This window comes from Zalophus californianus, chromosome 1, assembly GCF_009762305.2.
Source record: "Zalophus californianus isolate mZalCal1 chromosome 1, mZalCal1.pri.v2, whole genome shotgun sequence".
Classification (NCBI taxonomy): Eukaryota; Metazoa; Chordata; class Mammalia; order Carnivora; family Otariidae; genus Zalophus; species Zalophus californianus.
Window position 1 is genome coordinate 13203774 of NC_045595.1, and position 16518 is coordinate 13220291.

At 53.8% G+C, this 16518-nt stretch overlaps 1 protein-coding gene across 4 annotated transcripts; it reads left to right on the forward strand.

Moving 5' to 3' along the window:
- Nucleotides 1-617: 617 nt before the first annotated feature.
- On the forward strand, nt 618-15723 carry NIBAN3 (niban apoptosis regulator 3). 4 transcript variants are annotated; one of them, XM_027585162.2, is made up of 15 exons: nt 618-822; nt 2439-2569; nt 4951-5076; nt 5644-5758; nt 6790-6957; nt 7598-7713; nt 7786-7890; nt 8095-8257; nt 8833-9089; nt 9989-10147; nt 11187-11303; nt 11384-11491; nt 12309-12420; nt 13591-13674; nt 15191-15723. In XM_027585162.2, the coding sequence occupies exons 1-15, from the start codon at nt 768-770 to the stop codon at nt 15295-15297; spliced, it is 1923 nt and encodes a 640-aa protein (XP_027440963.1). In that variant the 5' UTR covers nt 618-767; the 3' UTR covers nt 15298-15723. The 4 variants fall into 4 exon arrangements, with proteins under 4 accessions (XP_027440963.1, XP_027440964.1, XP_027440961.1 ...); XM_027585163.2 differs by having other exon boundaries at nt 8899-9089; XM_027585160.2 differs by having other exon boundaries at nt 7786-8257.
- The last annotated feature ends 795 nt before the right edge of the window (nt 15724-16518 follow it).

Here is a 16518-nt window from a genome sequence, read left to right on the forward strand (position 1 = left end):
CTGCTCTCTGCCAGCCCCTGGAAAAACAGGTGAAGGGGTAGGGAGATCCAACTAGCCTGACCCAGTCCAGTGCTATGTGCATCGACTGAGGACAGGCTGACAAAACAGGAGCACAAGGGACGCATCGCACCAGTCCATGGCACACCAACAGCCCTCCACCCTCTCCCTCTGCCCCAACACTGACCCCAGGAACTGGGGGTGTCTGTCCAGCTCTGCCTCCCCAGTCTGAGGTTCCTAGAGGCTGCTGGGTCAATGCTGGATCCTCTCAGAACCCAGCATCAGCCATCAGGGGGTAGGCACAGTGGAAGGGGGAACCAGGATTTAGATGCCCCGTCCTGACCATCCCCCTTCTCTGCCCCACATGCCAACTGCTGCCAGTCCTGCCTGGTGTTGGCCCTGCATACCCCTCCTGCAAAGCTAGGATTCTAGTCTTCCATACCCCCAGCCCACCCCCTGGGGCTGCCCGGGCAGCCCCTGCAGAAACCAGCAGTTCTGAAGGCCTTGGCCCCAGGGGAACCAGGAGGATGCAGGTGCAGGGTGGGGCAGGGCAGGGTAGGAGTGGGGCGGGCATTCCCTCCCACCCCCGACACACATATTCACACAGGGGCCATGCTCTGGCTTCCCAGGCAGCTGGTCTCAGCAGCATCCAAGCCCCTCACCAAGTTGCCTGGCTCCCGGAGTGCCCCTGAACCCAGAAACCTGGGAGCTGTGGGAGAGGAGGGAGTGTCTGCTTTGCTCTCGAGGGAGCCCCTAGAGACGGCAGCAGGATGGGTGGGCGGCCCTCGAGCCCCCTGGACAAGCAGCAGCAGCAGCACCTGAGGGGTGAGCTGGCATGGGGTGGGGTGGGAGTGGGGCAGGTGGGGTTTAGGGCTAAGGTTGTCAGACGCTGTGTGCCTGACAGTAGTAGGATGCCCTACTAATGTGAATTCCAGATAAGCGATGAATATTCTTGTTTTGTGTAAGTATGTCCCAAATTTTGCATGGGAGCATACTTATGTTAAAAAATGACACCCAATTTATCTGGAATTCACATTTAATTGGTGTCCTGTGTTTTTATTTGTAAATCTGGTAACCATATTCAGGGCATGGGTTCAGGATGAGGGGGAGGGACCAGGTGAGAGGTGGCTCAGCCAGATCTGCTGGGGTGATTTTCCTAGGTGGGAAGGGACCAGCAGGGGGAAACAGGCTCAGTTTCTGATTCAAGACTAAGAGGGGGCTGGTGGCTTTACATGGTTGAACACCTACTATGTGCTGGTTACTGGGGACACAATGGGGTTGAGAATGGTTCCACCCTTCCTGGTTCATGATCTAGACCAGGAAAGAAGATCAAGTTATCATTACAAGAATGGCAGTTGACTAAGCATGGTGGAAAACCCGTAGATTCCTCAAGTCGGGAGGAGAAGAAAGGGTGGGTAACTGCCCACCGAGGGGCTAATGGTCAAGCCAGGACTGGAGGAGTGTGATGGAGTTGGTGGGTAGGAGATGTGGGAAAAGCATCCTAGATAGGGGGAACAGCATGTCCACAGGCATGTGGTGTGTCTGGCAAACACTCAGAACATCCAAGTTCACACCATAGCCCTACCTTCACTCTCTGTGTGACCTTGGGTGAATGACCTCGTCTCTCTAGGTCTCATTCTCTTATCTGTAAAACAGGAATAGCAACAATGCCTACCTCATGGAACCATTGTAAAGATTCAGTAAATTACTCTATGCCAGGTTGTTGTTTTTTTCCCCTATAGGTGCTTAAACAAGATAAAGATTTATTTCTCTTGCCTATAGAGAGGTACAGTGGCAGGCAACCTGGTAAAAGTTAGACACCTAAACTCCGTCCACATCATGGTTCTACCCATGTGTGGCCTCTGTGCCTAAGACCACCTCGTGGCGCATAATGACTGCTGAAGCTCCAGCCATTGGGTCCACTTTCCAGACAGCAGGATGGATTTATGTCTTACATACAGCCAAGTGCACACATCTTAGGGGAACAGCTTGAAGGACTTCAACACTTGTGTGATCACTTCCTTTCAGGATGTAGAAAGTTCTCTGGTGCTAGGGTGAGGCTTTTAAAAGATTTTGAAACTCTCCCCAGGGAAGGGGCCAGAGGAAACTTGGGTGGGATGGATTAGTTCATTATCTTGATCGCGCTGATGGTTTCTTGGGTGTGTAAAGGTGTCAGATTTCATCAGATTGGATGCTTTATGCAAGTAAAGTTTATTGTGCATCAGTTACAAATTAGGCCTGAGTCGCTTAATTCCCCCGCCCCCTGCCCCCACGTGGATAGAAACAGTCTGTGGACGGTGAGTGGAATTTGGAGCACTTCTTGTTGGGCACCTTTGTGGCAATGGCGGGAGCTCACAAGGGGCCTCTTTGCCTGTTCTGCCTTCCCCAGGCAGGTCTGTGGGACCTGATTCCACCACCTTACTGTCCCGTTGCCCCTGCAGGCCAGGTGGACACCCTGCTCAGGAACTTCCTGCCCTGCTACCGCGGGCAGCTGGGAGCCTCTGTCCTGCGACAGATCTCCAGTGAGCTGGAGCCCCGGGAGCCAGCCGGATGCCAGCTGATGCGCAGTAAAGTGGGTGCCGCAAAGGGAGGGGGGCTGAGTGAGGGAAGCAGTGGCGGGGGAGGGGGAGGGGGCGGGCTTTGGTTCAGCTGGGGGCCTCCTTCCACCTTGACCCTAGGGGGCGCCAAGACCTGAGAAGACTGTTTAAAAATTCATTCTTTGAACAAACATTCCCTGGGCATCTACTGCAGACCATGCCCTAGGCTAGATACGGCGGGGGGTGGCACAGCAGTGGCGGTTGAAGACCCTGCTCTGCACCCCCCTCCAGGCTCACAGTCTGTTGGTGGGAGAAACGAGCAAGCAAGTTAACAGGTCATGATGCAGGATGACTTCTGATAGGTGCTATGAAGAGAAGATGAAAGGCAGTGTTGGGGGGCAAGGGGTTGGGGTGCATGGAGGGCCCCTCTGAGCTGCGATGTAGAGAATGAGAAGGAACCAGATCTGGAAGCCAGAGTAGGAAGGGAATTCTAGGCAGAGGGGACAACCCGTGCAAAAGCATGCCCACTGGACCCTCAAACCTTTGCACATGTGGGGCCCCCTGCCTGGTGCTCTCCTCCTGTTCTTCCTCATGCTCCAGCCACGCTTCTTCCAAGAAGCCTTCCTCGATCACCACAGCCCCTTCCTGGTTTGGGTGCCTCCTCTGGGGTCCCCACCCCGCTGCTTTTCCAGGGAAGCCGTGGGTCACACATCTGCCTCCCTCACTTGTCTGCCCTGTGAGGGCAGGGGCCAGGCCCGCCCACCTCCCCCTCCCCCATATCCCTTGTGCCCATGTGGTGTCTGCACAGAGTAGGAGCTCAAGTAGAGTTTATCGATGGAACTTAAGAGTGTGGAGCTGCCTGGCTCAGCTCCAGATGTCTCCTGAGCCAACAAATGGCTCCACGTGCCCCGTACGACTCCCCCAGTCCTCACCAGCCTGCGAAATGAGTCTTCAACCAGTGAGGAAACTGAGGCACAGAGAGGTGAGGTGACCTGCCTGAGGGTCACCCTGCCAGGAAGAGGCAAGGCATGATTTGGACCTGGATTGGCACCATGCTGGTTACTGACCCTGGGTCCCTGCCCCAGTCAAGGGCTCTGAGTTTTTCCGTCTTTCTCAGATGCCTCTTTTCCCAGTTGTGCCTGCCCTGGGCTGGAGGCTTCCCCAGTCCTGTGGACACAGAGCCTTCTCTCACCTGGGGCTCTCCCTGTCGTGCTTGGGGCATCACAGGACCCCAGGTGTCGCCCCACCTGCACCTTTTGCCACCTGTACGTTCTGGCCACCTGGGCCTGGGCACGGTTGACATTGGGATTTGAGCAGGGTGGGGGATTTCCCCTTGCTTCAGTTTGAACATTTTATAATATACTTACTTTATATATCATTTCTATAACAATTTTTTTAAGGATTTTATTTTATTTTTTAAGTTTTTAAAATTTTTTATCTGTTTATTTGAGAGAGAGACAGAGACAGAGATAGCAAGAGAGGGACGAGAGAGAAAGCGAGACAACATGTGGGAAGAAGCAGGCGCCCCGCTGAGCAGGGAGCCCGACGTGGGGCTCGATCCCAGGACCCTGGGATCATGACCTGAGCCGAAGGCAGATGCTTAACCGACTGAGCCACCCAGGCGCCCCTCTATAACAATATTTTAACAATATTATTATGAAAAATCTCAGGCCTCGGAGAAAGTTTGGAGAATCATTCAACAAACACCCGAGTTTCTACTGCCCCATCAAAGAATGAAAACATCACAAATACAGTTAATTTTTTCATCGAATACTTATCGAGCACCATCTGTGCACTGGGCCTTGCTCTGGGACCCAGTGATGAAAAAAATGCACACAATTCAGGTGGCCAGGTAGTGGGAAGAGCAACAAAGATAATAAGGTGATGTCCCACCCTGCCCAAGGGAGGGGTCTGTGGACAGAGGACTGGCTGTTTCACATGAAGGCGAACTACACCTGCTCCATGACCCACGAATCCCTCTTGTATTAGTTAGCTAACACCGCGTAACAACACATCACACCGTCAGTGGCTGGAGACAACCCACGTGTATTACCTTACAGTAGCTGTGGGTCAGGAATCTAGACACAGCCTCCCGAGTTCTTTCTTTTGGGGTCTCTCACAGACTGCAATCAAGATGTTGGCCAGGGCTGGGGTCTCCTCTGAGGCTCAAGTGGGGAACATGTTGTCTGCTTCCAAGTGGGGACTGTGGGGGGATTCGATCAGTTTGTATTTGGAAGTGTCACAAACAAGTGCATGCTCTCAGCATGTGAGAGAGAATAGTGGTGCCATAGCAACAGCACCTGACCTCCCTGTACTTGGTGGAGGCTGGGATGGATGGAGGGTGCTTTCTAAAGGTGGCCTGGACATGGGGACACTGGTTTGTGCCCCTGACATCCACCGGCCTCTCCTCCTGCAGAAACTTCCCCGAGTCCGTGAACACCAAGGGCCTCTGACCCAGTTTGGGGGCCACCCACCTCGGTGGCAGCCGATCTTCTGTGTCCTGCGTGGGGATGGCCGCCTGGAGTGGTTCAGCCACAGGGAGGTAAGCAAGTGTCTCTTGTCTCTTCCGTTCTGGCCTCACCAACGCACTCCCCTCAGCATGGGTTGGGGGTCCAGCTTCCAACGTGGCCCTCTTTCCTTTCTTCAGTTACCTAGTATGAATCGAGCGTCCCTATGAGATTGGCCTGGGATGGGTGACCATCTCTTGCTGGGCTGGGTAGGTAAATTGAGGTCCAGGCCAGGAGTAGGGATTTACTCATGGTCATCAGCAGAACGGAGGTTGAAACTGAGAGTCCTCTGTGTATCACATCTGGCTGGGGAATTTGGGCAGGTCATTTGTGCCCCTGGGACTCAGTTTCCACCTCTGTGAAATGGGATGATGGTGGTCCAGGCCACACGGGGCTGTGAGGATTCAATGAAATAATCCTCAGACAATATTTGGGACTAGCCTAGCACACAGTGGGTGCTGGGTGCTTGACTACAGGGAGCGAGGTAGAGTGGGTGGAGGACTTCCCTAGCTAGCCCTAAGCCTTCCCCCAGTCCCACAGTTGGGACATGGAAGGCACTGTTTAGACCTGTCCCAAGCTGGTTCTCTGGATGCCTTTCGTAGGAATATGAAAATGGGGGCCATCCCTTGGGTTCCATGGCCTTGACAGGGTATACTGTCCTGACTTCCCAGCGTGAATATCTCCACCTATTGGACACTCTCTGCCCAGTCTCCTCAGGTAAGTTTCCTGGGACGTCAAGAGCAGGTTTCTTTAGTTTAGAATTGTTGACAGTTGGGGCCAAATCATTCTTTGCAGGGAGGGGGACACCCTGTGCATTGCAGGATGTTGAACAACATCCCTGGCCTCCACCCACTTGATGGCAGTAGCACACACCCCCCCCCCCCCCATGAGAGGTGTGACAATCAAAAATATCTCCAGACATCCTCAGGTATCCACTGGGGGTAGTATTGCCTTTGGGTGAGCACCCCAGCTCTAGCAAGAGAAATATCCACTCTCAACAGAGAGAGAAGGAGACTTAGAACTCTGGACCAGAATCGAAGTAGCAAGGGTAAAACAATAAAACCTGGGTTCGGCAAGCATGTGGGGAGATGGGCACTGGTGGGTGGGCTGTGGCTGTAGGGCTGGGGTGACCAGCGATTTCTGCCTTTCGGATTACTGCATCTTCCTGTGGTCCCATCTATCACTCTGGAAATCAGAACCAAACACTGAGGATTTAGGACACCCCAAATTAATTAACCAAAAAGAAATTCACTCATTTTGTCCCCCCCAACAATCCCCCCAACAGTCCTCCCAATAATATCTCATTAGTATCACTTTTAAGCCCACTTTATAGGCAGGAAACCCGAGGTTCAGATAGAAAACCTGCGCCCTACACATAGAGCTAGCAGATGATTTGGCGGGGTTTGAATCTGGACCTGGCTGAACCCCCAGGGCAAGCAGGGCTCAGATCACATGCCCACTCAGCTTGATTGGTGGTGGCTGCCTAGGCCTCTGGGTTAAGGAGGATCCTGAGGCTGGGAAACAATGCTGGGATGGATTGCTGATGTCCGTCTGCCATGGGCCCACCTCCCCCTGGGACTGAGCTAGAATCAGGAGAGTGCAATTATGAAAGCGTAGCTCATCCTTATTGAGCAACTGCCCACCCTGGGGGCTCCTCTAAGCATGTCATGGGTGTTTTCATCTAGTGCACGGATGATTGTAAGAGTGAGTGCGTGAATGAAGACACAATCTCCTCTGCCCGCTTGCAGGAGAGCATACACAGGAAGAGTCTGACCCCCTCCTGGAAATGCCGGTGAACTTCCCCCTATTCCTGAAGCACCCCTTCCGCCGGCACTTCTGTTTCTCTGCAGCCACGGGAGAAGCGCAGCAAGCCTGGAGGCTAGCCCTACAGGGTGGCATCCGGCTCCGTGGCACAGGTGGGTCCTGGGAAAGGCCAGGCAGCTGTGGGTCTTGGAGTCTGAGGTAAGGTAGCTCTGCCCCTGCTGGCCATGGGGTCATCGTCTCCAAGCTTCTGGTTTCTTTATGAAATGGATTGTGGGGGGAGACAGAAGCGACAACTGGCAGTTACAAGTGACCCAGGCTGCAGGGCTGCGATGGGGACACAGCCCTGTGGCGGCTTAGCCTGGGAGATCAGGGAGGGCTACTCGGAGGAAGGGAGGAAGGGATGTCAAGCCTGGGGTCTGACAAGGATAAGGGGCCAGCTAGGTGAAGAAGGGGAACAGGACCGACACATATGTTGAGCAGGTTGTTGAGTGCACAGATGGACCTATGTGGAGGGGCAGCAGGGGACTGAAGTGCAGCCCGGGCTGTGACTGTCCACAGTGGATGCTTTTTCCTAAATCGTATTATAAAGGTGCCTTATGGGCGGGTGATGATCCTGGGGCATCTTGTTCCCTGCAGAGGGCACTGCTTGTGCAAGGGTCTGGAGATGGGTGAGCCTTGGGCGTTCTGGGACCTGGTGAGGAGGTCGAAGGCTTCCTTCCCTGGGCGGTAGGGAGCCAGGCGGAGGTGAGAGCAGGGGAGGGGTGGGCTGGCACTGAGGAGCTGCCCCCTCAGTCCTGCAACGAAGTCAGGCCCCCGCCGCCCGTGCCTTCCTGGACGCCGTGAGACTCTATCGGCGGCACCAAGGCCACTTTGGCGACGACGATGTGACCCTGGGCTCGGACGCCGAGGTCAGTGCCAAGCAAGGCCGTCCCCGGGACCCTCTAGGCCCGCCGCAGCGCTCACGGTCCCCTCTCCCGCAGGTGCTGACCGGGGTGCTGATGCGGGAGCTGCTGCCGGCGCTGCGAGCCCAGACCCTGCCCGGCCTGCGGGGGGCCAGGCGCAACCGTGCCTGGGCCTGGACCGAGGTAGGAGCGGGGTCGCGGAGGTGGGGCCGGGACACGCGGGGGGACCGGATCCGGGGGCCCATCTCCCCCCTTCCTCGCCACTGTCCCCTAAACTCTCTCTGCGTCTCTCTGCGTCTCCGTCTCTCTGTTCTCGCACCCCCGCCCCATCTCGGCTTCCTCCCGCGCCTCTGGCCCGTGTGGGGTCCCCTCGGCCGGGCCGGGCAGCTCCTAGACGCAGTGCACGCCGCCGTCCTGGCCCAGGCCTCCGCCGGGCTCCGCGCCTTCCAGCCAGAAAAGGACGAGCTGCTCGCGGTCCTGGAGAAAACCCTCCGGCCCGACATGGACCAGATACTGCGGCAGCAGGAGCGCTTGGCTGGGAAGCTGCGGGGTGAGCCCTGGGGGCGGGGCCTGGGCAGGCAGGGGCGGGGCCGGGAGCCTGAGAGGTGGAGAGAGAACCTGGTGGGTGTAAGGGGTGGGGCCGAGAATCCCTACCCGAGACCCAGCTGGGCAGAGCAGGGGAGGGGGTGGGGGGGAGGAAGGGGAAGAAAGGGCGTGGGGGGGGGGGAATGGGAGGGGAAGAAAGGGCGGGCACAAGGGACGGGGTCTCAGTGAGCGTCTGGGCGTGGCCGAGGCTCCAGGATGCGAGACGAGGGCGGGGTCAAGAGGGCAGTCGGGGCGTGGAAGGGCGTTGGGTTAGGAATGGAGCGAGGGACACCCAGTGGCGAGACTGGTGGAGGCACAGGCAGTGGCCGACCTGACCCGGGATATCCCGGTCAGGTGGCGGAGGCTCCCACTCCGCTCAGTAACCAAGAGAACCGAGCTGGAATCCGGACTCTCCCTCTGGGGCGTGGGACTTTGAGCTGATTGCTGCCGTACTCAGAGCCTCAGTTTTCTCTGGTGTGAAATGATAGAAGAGGGTGCTCAGAGTCTGAGCTCCTGTCCTCCTCCTCGTGCTGAGCCCAGAGCTGCCTCCACCCCCTTTGCGGAGCACCTGTGGAGGAGACCCAGGCTACTGTCTTCCACTCCCAGTCGAGGTCCAGCGCCCCCTGGAGTCGTGCCTGCGCGGGAAGGTGGACACACAGCTGTCCCTGGTCACGCAAAAGCTGCTGAGCTCCATGGAAGCCGTGCTCTCGGCAGTGCAGACCCTCCTAGCTCAGGGCATGGACCGCCTGTCTCGCCATCTGCGTGGGAACTCCTCTGGCACGCAGCTGCGCAAGGAGGTGAGCTCCAGTGTGTGTGTGTGTGGGGGGGTGTTCATCCGATGGACCGGCAGTGTGTTAACTTTACAGAAGAGTTTCATGGACTCTTTCATCTTTCTGTTTGAAAACCTCTTTTGAAAACCTTTCTTGAACTTTGTTCTAGGCTGCTTTTTACTTATTGTAGATCATCATGCTATGGTCACTGAGGGCACAGTTTAAAAACATGGTTGGGGGAGGAGTAAAATGACCAGAGTAGCATTTTAGCAATATGAGTCTGGAGTCACCTACCCTCAAATTCCTCCTCTTCCCATTCCCTGTTGTTGGAGCCCACCCCATTCCCTAAGCCAGTGAATTCTGCTCCACACAGGTCACCTCAGTTCTTCTGATATTAAATGAAGACCTACTAAGAGCCAGGAAAACTTCAACTCATTAAGCTTCCGTTTCATAATCATCTCCTCCAGGAACTTTCCCTGCTCCCTCTCTGCATCCACAGCTACTTGTGTTTCCTTCCTCACAGACGGGTTTACATGCCCCTGTAGTTGTTTATAGTTTATCTCCCCCAACTTTTCTGAGCTCCTTGAGGCCAAAGACCATATTGGATTACTCCATTTCTGCAGCCACAGAGCCCCCCAGCACAGAGAGGGCATCAGGTGGTGGGTGTAGATGTGACAAGGGCTGTGTTTGCCTATTTCTTCTCAATCATGCCAGCACTGCATGTTATCCATTTTTTTTTCAGGTTTTACCATTTTATGTCCATCACACCATACCTGTTACTTTTATTATGCATTTTTTGGGTAATGACTGAGGTGGGATGTATTTCCATTTGCATTTCTCCTACTATGAATTGGCCGTGAGATCCTTGGCCCTGCTTTTCCTTCGACTGATGGTGCTTTTCTCACCTGCCTGCCATTGGAGCCCAGGTTTACTCATTTGGGGAGATGCCGTGGGACCCAAAGCTGATGCAGACCTGCTACCGTGAGGCTGAGCGAAGCCAGGGGAGCCTGGGGCAGCTGGTGGTGCCATTTGGCTTCTTTGGAACACAAAGCCTGGTGTTTGGGGCCCAGGATCTCGCACAGCAGGTGAGGGGGAGAGGGAGGCTGAAGGAGGCAGGGGCAGCAGAGTCCACTGAACAGGTGCCAAGTATGCGCTAGGGAGACTGTGATGACCAACAGACCTAGCCTCCCTCACTGGGCTCACGTGTGGTGGACAGGGCTGTAGTGGGGACACACGGGGTGCTATGGGAGCCCTGGGGAGGTGCTCGATTCATCTCCAGCGTTAGGAGGACCTCCAGGAGGAGAGGACTTCTGAACTGAGGCAGCAGGGGGACGAATGGGGGTGGGGTATGTCCTGGGTAGAGGGAAAAGTGTGGATCAGCACCCGGAGGTGAGGGAGTTTGCCTGCATTTGGCGGAAATGAAGCCATTTAGAGAAATTGGGTTGTAGGTTTCAATCGAGGGCAGAAAGGTGGGAGATGTGTCAGCAAGGTGGATGGGCAGATAGGTCAGGGATTTGAATATGGGGCTAAGGGGCCAGGCTCTGTCCTGAGGGCAATGGGGAGCACCAGCAGGTGTGTGAGCAGGGGAGGGGTGTGATCAGATTCAAGATTTAGGAAGCCCTACCTGGGGAAGGGGGGCTGTTGGGGGCAGGAGTCGAAGAGGCAAGAAGGAGGCCTGAACTAGAATGGAGATGATGGAGAGAAGTGGGGTGTGTTTGAAGGCCAAGGGAATGGGACCTGCTAATTGACATGGTGAGTGAAGGAGACAGGGATTGAGAAGACCAAGCACTGCCTAGTACAGTTGTTCAATTTGTACACTGCACAAGAGCACTCAGACAAGGAGGCTGAACTCCAACCAGCTCTCTGCTCCCCCAGACTGAGCACCCTGGCACCATCTTCCAGAGGGGAGGGCACTTTCTGCTAGATTACACATAGGTTCCCACTAATTGCCTGACTCCCAGGTCCTGAGTGGAGGGAGATGCTGTTTCTTGGACAAAAAGGAGGTTGGGGAAAAGTAGCTGGTTGGGTCAGTCTGGAGGCTGAGAAGGGTCAGCCAGGTAGTCGCAGGGCCCAAAAGGCTGGAGCATGGATTCCCAGGGGGTTTATCAGATGCTCTTCCTGCAGCTTATGGCCGACGCCGTGACCACCTTCCTACAGCTGGCGGACCAGTGTCTGACCACAGCCCTGGACTGCACCCAGGCTGCCCAGCAGCTGGAGAAAGTCCGGGGACGTGTGCTGAAGGTGAGGTCCACCGGGAGGGCATGGGAGTGGGCCTGGCTGCTCCAATGGCCACTGGACCGGCCACTGTGTGTGTCCGGCAGAAGTTCCAGTCAGACAGCAGCTTGGCGCGGAGCAAGTTCATCCGCGGGTGGCTACTCTGCATTTTCTTGCCCTTTGTGTTGCACCAGCTGGAGAGGAGCTGCAAAGTGGTGAGTAAGAGGGCACGTGCGTGCACACCCTAGAGGACAACCAAGTGTCTGTCTCTTTCTATAAACTGGGCAGAGGGCTCTCTCCCTCGGAGTCACTGAGAAAGAGACTCTTGTTCCCTAAGCCCTGTGGTTGGGGTGGATGGCTCTTCTGGGCTCCCACTATGCCCTCTGCTTCTCCCATGAGAGTGCTCAGCATCTGTCATTTGAAAGCTGGGGTGGGGGCCCAGGCATCGTATATCAGTGGGTGACATGGGCTTCAGGGAAGGGAGGAGGCAAAGAGGGAATGTGTGTGTGTTGGGGGGTTTGCCGGGTGGTCAGGGAGCCTCTCGCTGAGAATGACACCTGAGAAGCAGTGAACTGAGGGCATGAGCCATGTCCCAGGGAAGCATGGTCGGGGCAGAAGGCATAGCACGTGCAAAGACCCTGAGGTCGGACAGTGCCTGGTGTGTGGGAGGAATAGTGAGGAGGCGCGCATGGCTGGAGCTCGGTGAGTGAGGGCGTGGTAAGGGGGCGAGAGAGAAGGTCACAAGGGTCTGGTCACACAGGGGCGCCAGGCAGGGGTCTGCCTCAGATCCTGTCGCCGAGAAAGTTGGGTGGGAGGGCTAGCAGAGATAGCCGCACTATTCCCATTGAGGTGTGATGTGCTGTGTTTCACCGATCCCCACAACAACCTGAGGGAATATGGATCAAGGAGTCCATTGTAGAGATGAGGAAATTTAGTCCCAAGGCTCCCCCCCCCCCCCCCCCCCCCCCGCTAATCAGGGTCAAAGTTGCAACCCTCCCCTCCAGCCCAGCCCCTCAGCCGCCTCTGTTCCAGGAGCTGCTTGAGTTCGAAGGAGACGTCCTTGCTGTGGGTAGCCCAGCCCTGACCATCGAGGACATCTATAAAGACATTGTCCAGGGGGTCCTGCTGCAAAGGATTGACAGAGGTGAGCCCCATTCCTCTATGGCTCAAGGAAGCCTGGTGACCCCTGGCTCTGTGTACCATGAACGTGGCTCTACCACGTTCCCCGTCACCTCTTACTTCCTGTCAACACTAGCCCCAGGGTAGGACTGGGACAGATGGGGACTAGGGTGCGAGTCTTTGAGGGGCAGTGATGGAAGTTCCCTAAAGGAGGGGGCATTGGAGCAAGGCTGTGAGGGGTGTGTAGGAGTTCTCAGGATGAGGGGAAGGAGGCAAAATTCAGAAACTGGGGGTAGACATTTATATTTATTCATTCAGTAACTACTCCCTGTTCTTTCTGGGCTGACATTGAAACCCCTAGAATTCTTGGATCTTCTGGGCTGGGGAGCGGCTCCAGAACCATCTCTTCTCCTTCTTGCTTCAATCAGTTTGTTCATGACCTAATGACTGAGACTGCAGAGATGTGTGCTGGGATGAGCCATGTGAGAATGAAGGCATGCCATGGCATCCACGTGGCTGATGCAGAGGACAGGAAGGAGAATGGAAGGAGAGGAGGCTGGGGGCTGCCGGGGCAGGTGTGCAGGGCCTGAAATAACAGGCAGAGGAGGTTAGGCTTTATTGAGCGGGCAAGGGGGAGCCATGGAGAGTGTGTGAGCAGAGGGCAACAGTGACCATCCTGGAAGCCAGGGAGGAGGCTGAGGGCACAGTCCTGGAGGTGAAGGATGGACTCAGGCAGCTCTCCTCTTTCTTGGGAGAAAACCAAAGACAGTAGGGTTCTGGAAGCCAGGAAATGAGGGTGAGGATGTCCCTGGTCTTTGGGCATCCAAACAAAAAGAGCTAAATTCCCTTAGAAAAGGGATCTTTTAATGGAGAAAAAGCTATTCTCTAATTGGAAAAAAAAAAATCCAGAAACGGGTAACTTCAGAGAGTTTCTGTTCCTAGAGATTTACATGTCCTTAACTGACTTGTAATGTCTGCTTGGAGTGCTGTGTTGGCAGGTGGGGCTGGTAGGGGGCTCAATGAAAGTGTGGGGATCGGCTAGCAATGTCTGCCATGGGCACAGGTATGGAGAGAGGCTTATTTGAATTTGGGTTCCTGGTTGAGACATTTCCTCCCATCCTTTGCCCTCTTGTGGCCTCTCTGAGAGAATGCATGGAATCCCCAGGTGGGTCCAAGGTTTTATCTCTCGCTTTAGAATTGAAAAAGGCCCTTGGTGCCAGTGACGTGTCTTGCACTCCGGATGGCTGCTCGGAGGCCCCATGGGACCGGACAGGAGTAGGTGAGGACCTCAAATGCCCTTGGGCCATGCCAGTGAATTGTTGGGGGGTAGTGGGGCCTGGCATGGGGTGTAAGGGATGGTTGTAAGTGTGGATTCCTGTTTGGAACAGCATATATATCTTATCCCCTGACCCAGCCGGGTTGGCCAAGCTCATGGTAAAAGGGCAACAGGGAGCCAGTGTTTGTCTGAGCCACAGAGGTACTCTCTGACATGCATAGGAATTTGTGTCCCGTTTCGTCTTGCCAGGACTAGGACTCCATGGAGTCTCTCCCAGCAGCTACCAGTTCCCAACACTGCAAGGGGAGATTGTGGTGATGGGAGCCTTGGGTCCACCACAACAAGGGCTGCTCTGGGAGATGGGTATAGGGAGCCAGGCTCAGGGCCAGGGCAGCCTGGCCTACTGCAGGATCCTACAGCGAGCTCTTTGTTGGAATAGTAAATGCATGTAGGGCTGAGGCTGACACTGCTGGTGGGGCAGGGATCCTCAGCTCCAGCCGTGAGATGGAAATGTGTCATGGGGACTTCCCTGAAATGGGGCAGAAAACAACTGGTCCAACTAGAAGCAGACCAGCGGGCAGGACGGCTGTAACCTGGATGTTCAGAATCCAGGGCAGGTGCAGGGGTTCTGGAACAGCTCACAGCTCAATCCCCTTGTGTATTGCTGTTGTGAGAGCCAACTAAGCAGCTCCCACATTTTTCAGCCACAGAAACTCTGAGATAATATGTGTTGTTTTTAGCTGCTAACTTTTGGGACCATTTGTTACACAGCAATAGCTAACTAATACACTAATACATTGCTGATCTGGGGTAGCCTCCCGTAGTTGATCACTGTAGATAAACTGATGAATACACATAAGTGCTGGGATGAATGGAGATTAAACTATCTTAGAAAGACTTCTAGGTGTCAGAATATTTGGGGATTCGCAAGTGAGGATGAGGGATTGTAAATGGGCCCCTTAATCTATTTGACCAGAATCTAACCAATGATGGCCATTTTGCTTCTAGTCTTCCAACTAACTGTTAATGTTGCAGGGAATGACCTTGTACATACTTTCCAGGCAAGTGCAGGTCTCTGTGGGTAAATCCCCCAGTACGAAATCACAGGGTTTTGAGCATTTGTATTTGGCATTTCAACAGCAGTCTCCAGAGCACTCTTCACCAGTCTGGTCCTACCTGGTGACCCTTACCTGTGTGCAGGTGGCCTATTTCCCCACAGACTGCACAGGCTACCAGCTGACTCAGGATTTCTCAGATCTTCTGAGTGAATAATGGCATCTTGGCATCATTTTTATGAGCGTGTCTTGTTGGAGATGGATTAAGCATCTTTTTGTGTGTTTAAGAACTGTTTTTAGCTTCTTTTCTGTGAAACTTTGTTCCCCTCCTTGGCCCACGTATCTTCTGGGCGCTTGTCATTTTCGGCTCAGTTTCTTTTGCTAGGCTTCCATTTACTGAGCATTTACTCTGTGCCAGGCATTTGATGTGTTTTGGCATCCCGATGACACTTTCTATTTTACAGATGAGGAAGCTGAGGCTCAGAGAGGAACTTGCCCTGGGCAGCCAGGCTCTGGTACTGAGGTCCGGTCACTCTGCCCGCTGCCTCCTCCTAGAACATTCCGCAGTTGAGTCTTTGGCCACCTCCGTCCTCGTTCCCATTGGATAAATGTCTACTAGTGGAATTTCAGAGTCAAGCATATGCACCATTTCAAGGCTTTTATAACCCTCATACCTCCACCTCATTCCTCTCCAGAAAAGCTGGGTTTTTTTTTTTACACTCCGATCAGCGGCATTTGTGCATATTCTCCATATCCTTTCCAAACACTAGAAATTTTCACAAAAGAAAAAAAGTGAATTTGAGACACACACATTTCATTGTTTAGTTTGAATTTCATTAATGATTACACTGAACCTAAAAATATGTTTATTGGCCATTTTTATGTTTGTACTTTTTGTTGTTGTTTTTTAAGTGAATTGCATGTTCATGGCTTTTACCTACTTTTCAGGAGAGTTCTTATTGATCTCTAGTAACTCTTTGTATATTAAAGATATTAATGCTTTGTTATACAGGTTACAGGTACTTTTATTCTCAGCCTGCTGTGGACCTTTTGGGTTTGTTTATTTGCTCCAAATCTTAACTTGGTATCAAGTTTCCCAGCTGAGAGTGAAGCATTTGCTGACTTCCCTCCGCTTGCCAGAAGAGTCATCTGTCTACTGGGGGTTGGCAGCTTCTCCCTATCACAAGCCTTCCAGCTGCTTCCGGAGCAGATTCCGAGGGATTTCCCCAGGGTCCTTCTTGGTTCAGCTTTCAGAGGGGGATATTCACGCTCCATGGAGATGGTTTCCTCCCATTCTGCCCTGGAGTTTTCAGCCTCCCCAGAGAGAAAGATTTTCTTCACTTTTCCTGATTTTACCCTCCAACTCAAACTTCTGGGATACATTTGTGCTTTCACAGCCCTTGTACAATTGTTTTGTTTGTTTTTTATTTTTTTAGTTTTTAAAGATTTTATTTATTTATTTGCTAGAGAGAGAGAGCATAGCTATGCGAGAGAGAGTGAGCGAGAGTACAAGCAGGGGGTGCTGCAGGCAGAGGGAGAAGCAGGCTCCCTGCTGAGCAAGGAGCCCGATGCGGGACTCGATCCCAGGACCCTGGGATCATGACCTGAGCCGAAGGCAGACGCTTAACGACTGAGCCACCCAGGCGTCCCTGTTTGTTTCTTAAATTTTTAACCTAGAACGTGATGTTAGTTCTGTAAAATTAGAGCAACAAGAACTTGTCATCCTGCCCTCTTTGAGAAGATCACTATTTGCTTTTGGTTCTAAAATCTTCCAGTCTTTTCTCAGTTTATC